Source organism: Chrysochloris asiatica, unplaced genomic scaffold, assembly GCF_000296735.1.
Source record: "Chrysochloris asiatica unplaced genomic scaffold, ChrAsi1.0 scaffold00450, whole genome shotgun sequence".
NCBI lineage: Eukaryota > Metazoa > Chordata > Mammalia > Afrosoricida > Chrysochloridae > Chrysochloris > Chrysochloris asiatica.
The window spans coordinates 1,204,564-1,211,260 of NW_006408968.1; the positions used below are offsets into that span (position 1 = coordinate 1,204,564).

General features: G+C 38.9%; 1 protein-coding gene across 1 annotated transcript in view; it reads left to right on the forward strand.

The window, feature by feature from the left end:
* The window catches only part of BTNL8 (butyrophilin-like 8), a 37,896-nt gene extending 31,753 nt beyond the window's left edge, over nucleotides 1-6,143 (forward strand). Inside the window, exons 4-7 of the mRNA XM_006877264.1 lie at nucleotides 2,928-3,071; nucleotides 4,669-4,695; nucleotides 5,009-5,035; nucleotides 5,620-6,143. Coding sequence (XP_006877326.1) covers nucleotides 2,928-3,071; nucleotides 4,669-4,695; nucleotides 5,009-5,035; nucleotides 5,620-6,143 — 722 coding nt within the window. The remainder of the gene's footprint in view (nucleotides 1-2,927; nucleotides 3,072-4,668; nucleotides 4,696-5,008; nucleotides 5,036-5,619) is intronic.
* The last annotated feature ends 554 nt before the right edge of the window (nucleotides 6,144-6,697 follow it).

A 6,697-nucleotide genomic window follows, 5' to 3' on the forward strand; every position in this document is an offset into this window, starting at 1 on the left:
ATAGAAATGAAATGTCTAAGCGTTTAGAAAAAAACTATAGAAAAATATCATTTTCATTTTTTGTTGTTGTTCTTTTTGATGATGAATGCTATGCTATTCCTCCTGATTTTTCCATTCTCAACATAGTATACCATATGATTGTCAGATTCAAATTGGCCCAAACCAGTGCATTTCTGCTCCGTAACGCCTATGGTATCTATATTCATATGTTCCATCTAATTTTGACATCTTCCTGTTTTCCTAGATTTACATTTTGTGCATTGCATGTTCCAGTTTTTAGTGGATGTTTTCAGCTGTCTCTCGTCATTTTGGGTTGTACCCCACCAGCAAGTGAAGGTCCTGAAAGTTTTACTATATTTGTGTCATTCTGGTCAACTCTCCTTTGAGGAGACAGCTCTTCTCCAGTCATATTTTGTATAACTTCCAACTTGAGAGGCTAATCTTCTGGCATATATGTGAAAATGTTACGTTATTCATAAGTTTTTTGGTAGCTATATATTACAAAATAACTCACCTCTTCTTCATAGTTTGTTTTAATCTGGAAGCTCAGATGAAAGCTGTCCACCATGGGTGACCCTGCTGGTGTTTAGAATACCAGTGACATAACTTCTAGCATCACAAAAACATGGAACCCACCACAGCATGGCAAACCGACAAATGAGGTCAGGGTCCTGATGTTATTTAGGAAGCCTTTATTTTTATTTACATTCTTCTTTCTCATCCCTGACCATAAACAAATATTATAATATTATCTGTGCTTTTTTGTTATGGTATATATGCTGGGGATATATTTGGTGGTGGTGGTAGTGTGCTGTGGAATTTGTTCTGACTCATAGAGACCCTGTATAGGATTTCTGAGTTGTAAATCTTTATGGGAGCAGAAAGCCTCATCTTTCTCCAGCGGAAGAGCTGATAGTTTCAAACTGCTAACCTTGGGTTAGCAGCCTGACTCGTAACCACTACGCTACCAGAGATCCTTGGGGATGTATATAGTTCTGTTTTATGTCCATACATTTTTATTTATTTTCATGATATGTCATATACCTCACTTTTATCTTAAATTTTGTTTCTTCAGTATTGTCTTGCAAAGTTCCATATTGCTACATGCGTAACTAGTTAGGTGCTCCTAACTGATATCTACCAACTTATGGCATGCTTTTGCTACATTCCAATTACTCATTGTTCCCATGATCGACAAAAAGTTGTACATTTTAAAAATACATATTATTTGATATACCTATGGGTGAATATCTTTGGAAACGTTGATCAAGATAGAGGTCTCTAGGCATTTAATTTGATCAAGTAAAGTCAGATTGTTCTCAAGAATAGCTGCATAAGATAGTACCCATTTGACATAGCTTCAATGGCTAGATGATCCAAACACAACTAGAAGAAGAAAGAAGAGGAAAAAGAGTGTAATCTGCTACAATTTGATGAACTTGACCTATACTTATGGATGTGGTAGTTTAAAAGAGGGAATGAATCTTTACAGCAAAGATCATTCCTACCCCTTCTGTACACGGGGTTGACAGGGTTGGGCAACTTAGACATTGGCTACCCAAAATGGGGGGTGGGTAGGTACTAGTAACAAAGGCATGAAGTGGCTGGCTTACAAGTTTTCAAGAGGGAGCTTAGTTTCAGAGCATACGGGGGAAGGTAGAATTTCTACTGAATGGTTACCAACATGTCTAGATGGGACTGGTGAAAGGAGATGGGGATAAGACTGTTGTTGTTCAATAGTGAATAATTGCTATCAGGACTGATCGTGAATGTTGCAAATGTAAAGGTAGACATTCTGTAACAAAAAGAGAGGAGTGGTTGATCTTGAAGTCCAGGAACATAGGACCCTGGGACCATCAAGGGAGAAGAGTGGACAGCAGAACCCTATCCAGAGAAGCAGCAATGCCAGAGATGGAGGCAGAGACGATGATGGGGAGAGATGGAATGGCTGGGGACTCTAGACTCAAGGAGGAAGAGGGGCTGTGTGCTGGCAGCTGGGGAGCTCCTTTTGGTTGTTTGAATGAATATATATTCCTGAATGCTTCGTTTTATATCCAAAAAACAGAGGGATTGGAAGCAAATGCTGTTAATGATGATGCATGGAGGGGACTGAGATCATTGCAACTAAACAAAATACGATAGAATAAATGTAAAGCTGAGGCTCTCTCATATAAATTATCACTCAATTCACAATAAAAACATATATATATAAAGAACAGCTGCATAAGCAGTTCATAAAAGATTGCATATCCCTAAATCTCTGCTACTAACACCATTGTCAGTTTTCATAGGAGTAAAGTGATACTTTATTATTTCTAGTCTTATTTATCTACTTACAGGTTATGAAATATAATATACTTTCTTTTCCTTTTTTTTGTATCTTTGGTTCATTTTCCTATTCAGATTGTTGCTTTTATATTTTGGTTTTCTTTTCTAAGTAATTTACAGCTATCTTACTACAATTTTTATAAAATCTTTATATCTTTAATATTAACCCCTTAATAATTTCACACATTATTATACCTTTGTATTTTCATGAGATCTTGAATGAACATCTTACCCCCATCATTTTTGTTTTATTTCAAGTTTTCAAAAAGCAATACCAATCATCACCATGCCTGTACTCCTATCAAACATATTGGGCAGCCTAAAGCTACCTTTATAATTGTCAATGGAAGCAACTGGTGAGTTTCAACCACGAAACTTTCAGTTAGCAGCCAAGTTCTTAACCACTGCACCTCAGGGAATCCTGTTTCATGCTTAGTGCATTCAAATATTCTGGTTTGTGAATTTCTTCATAGTAACTTAGTCATTTCATTTTGAGAAATGATAACATTAATTAAATGAAAATCATTCATATTCATATAGTGATTTTCTGAGCCTTCACTGCTCAGAAATCACCAAATGTGTCTTGGACTATTTTTCAGAGACATTTTTCCAGCCTTCACCTTGGCGTCTGGCTTCCATTTTACTGGGATTACTCTTTTGTAGTCTATTCATTGGTGCTGTTGGGTATTGGATTTTCATCATCAAATCCCAGAGTAAGTATCAGAGAAAAACATTAAATTGTGGTTTATCCATGCTTGCAGTGGGATCAGAAGTAAGGATTCCCCATGTATCTCTCTACTCTGTTTTTCTAATCCTGGGCTCCAGAAGCCCATCACCTGGATCACAGGGATCATAATCCTTATCCTCCATGCTAACTGAAATGAATTCCTCAGAAAAGGATCACATAAAACCCTTCTTACTTCATGTGTGGCCCAGAATAAAGGGAAGAATGGTTTTTAGTACCTATAGAGTTCATATAGGGAGTCCGGTTGTAGCACTGTGGTTTAATGTGCTGGATTGCAAGATCAGCGGTTCAAGCTCACTAAATCTCTGTACAAGGTCATTATGAGTCGGAACCCACTCGAAGGCACTTAACAATAACAATAGAGTTCATATAAATTTCTAAAGTAATAGCAAGACTCTTAGAAAAAAGTTTTGATATACTTCAATAGATTTATGAAAGAGGAAATAATATTCATCCTTACTAAGTTTTTAAGGAGCTCTGGTAGTGTAGTGGTTACGAATCGGGCTGTGAACCTTAAGGTCAGCGGTTCGAAACTACCAGCTGCTCCGCGGGAGAAAGATGAGGCTTTCTACTCCCGTAAGGATTTACACCCTCGGAAACCCTGTACAGGGTCGCTATGGGTCGGAACCGACTCGACGGCACTTAACAACAACAACAACAAACTAAGTTTTTACCACCTAGAACTAATTTTTTCCTCCTGGGGGAAGATATTGCCTGTTAAGAATGAAGGCCATTGTTCCACCTCCTTCTTCCAGCTATTGTCTTTCTTCTCCCACCAGATACTAGTACCCATCTTCGTATGCTCTCAAATACCAATCCTTCATGAAGCTGTTCCTTTTCTCTTATCTTTAAAACATTAAAAAAAAAAAAAAATCCCAGATAAAGATGTTCAGTGCTGGGGCATGGGGAAAGATAATCAAAGTAAAGTTCTATGAAAGCTACTGTCCTTAACACCACAAAGATAACTCTACCTGAGTAAGATGTCATGGTTGTTTGTATTATGCATATTCTTATTAAATATATTCTTTCTGCTGCAGGAAAAAAATGGACAGAATTGGGTAAGTGTATTATCATGCTCAGAGCCTTCTGCATGCAATTTTCCTAGGTCCCTTGATATGGTGTGAGCCATCTGTATGCTTTCTTGGCTCCAGAAAGGAAAGAAAGTGTGGGTAGGCAAAAGAGGAACTGGTTTACTCTCTCTATCCATTAACTAATGAATTTATCCTTAGTGATCTGTGAGGATTACGATTGGCATCAGGATCTGAAAATCCCCTAAAATTGTTTTCAAAATTTGCATGTTTGTACATTTTGTGAAGGAAAGAACCATAGAATTAATGAACTCTCTGAATGTGTGTATGAACCCAGAATAGTTAAGAATCTGTGGGATGTCTTCCCAAATTACCCTTGACTTCATGTTTCAAGGTTTAATCCAGGTCCTGAATCAGTCAATATATAGTTGGATTTTTGTTTCAAGAAAACTCCAGGAAAAACTGGGTAATTATGTACTTAAAGGCAGAGCTTTCTGCCCACCTCTGCTCTTGGGTCCTATACTACCATTTGAGTCTCTTAAGTGTGTGTACTTTTGTTTGTTTCAGACAGAAGAAGGACCCAAAAACAAGCAGGTGAGGGAAGCTATTCTTCTCCCTCTCTTTTATTTCCTTTCCAAGTCTCTAGGTTATGGGTTCTTATAACCAGATGCCCATGAGTCTCTATAGAGGCAATCTTGTGATGGGCTTCAGAGTTATGAGTCCCCCCTCCCCCTGAAATTTCCAAAAAGATGTTTGGGGAGCTGCTTTTTAAGAGGCCCCACACTCTTCATCAGATCTTAGGTGGGTCTGTTACAAAAAAAGGGCAACCACACTTGGTCTCTTCTCTCTCCCTGACTCCTTTTTCAATGTGTACACTGACCCTGTTGCTCTATCTGGTTGTTTTCAGAATGGAGAGATGCCCGGAAACACACAGGTACCAACCTCTGAGGAGATGATTCTAGGACAGAACCAAGTGGGCATAGGAGAGAGTATTGACCTGCAGCAGATATGGGGACAATGAGTGACACTGAGGGTCACCTGGCTGCAGATGAGGAATCTGTGATGCTCCATTTCACCCCCAAGGTGTAATTTCTCTGATCTAATTCAGGGTCTTGAGGGCACTAGTGACTGGGTGGAGGTAGAAAGAAAGAAAAAGAAAGGATGTAGAGGGAACTGATGGATCTGATGACAGCTGAATTGAGTCACTCAAGAATGTCAAAGAGTGACTTGTGTGCAAGAACAGTGCTTGGACTGGGGTGATTGATATATAGGAATCTGCAGCCTCACATTTAGGAATCTTCATGGCATTGATGAGACTCAGGATGCACTAGATAAGGGAGGGGCAATATGTGATGGAGATTCTGGCTCTGAAATCTCATTACATTCCACTTTAAGCTAGTCTGTAATGTGTAATAGGTTTAGGTGACCTTTGGTCCAGGAAAGTTTCTCTCCCTAGTAATCCTAGTAACTTATGCTCTCTCTCTTCTCCCTAACCTCCCTCCCCCCACCATGCTCCAGCGATGGTTACTCTGGATCCAGACACAGCTCATCCCCAGCTCATCATTTCTAATCTGAAATCTGTAACTCATAGAGAAGTTCCCCAGGAAGTTCCTTCTTCCAAGAAGAGATTTAAGAAGAGACAGTGTGTGGTGGCTTCTCAGGGCTTTTCTGCAGGGAAGCATTACTGGGAAGTGGATGTGGGATTCAAAAAAAGATGGTGTTTGGGAGTGTGTCAGGATAATGTGGACAGGCAGGACAAAGACGGAATTTTATCTCCTCAGTATGGGTACTGGATCATTGGACAGAGCAAAGCAGATGGGTATTTCACATTCAATCCAAAGAGAATCTGTTTATCTCTAAAGACCAACCCTACACGAGTGGGGATCTTCCTAGATTATGAGGGTGGGGATATTTCCTTCTTCAGTATAAATGACCAATGTCACATTTATACCCTGGAGCATCAGTTTGAAGGCTTATTGAGGCCCTTCATTGAGCCTTGGTCATATTCTGAGGAAAATCAGATGCCCATAGTCATCATTTAGTGTCCTGGTGATCAGAGAGAAAAGCCCCTTCTCAAAGGATCACCACAACCCCAGACAAATAGCCTAGATCCTACCCAAAAATGACCACACCTTTCTCTCCAGTGGTGATGCCATGATTCACGTTCCGTTTTAGACTACTCCAATGCATGCATTGGAAATGGGTTTTGTAAATACCAACTATATCTAGCTAAGTAACATTTTCAGTGCCTCATCTGTTAATCAGTAGTAGTGATTCCCACCTTCTGAGTCACAGCAAAAGTTAAAGAAGAAATGAGTATGTGTCATACTTGCATCATTAATGGCATAGTATTTGCTAATAATTTCTGTATATTAAACTTTTTATCTGTTTATTTTTTTCACATTTATTTTTCTTTAGTCCAAATCACCTTTGGAATAGTTACTGAGCACCTGCTCTGTGGGGCAAATAAATAAAGAAGAGGTAATATTCCAACTCATTCTATAAGGCCAACTTTACCATGTGGCTAAAACTAGATGAAGATATTGCAATAGAATAATATTACCAACAAATATTCCTCAAAAATGCCAAAGTTTTA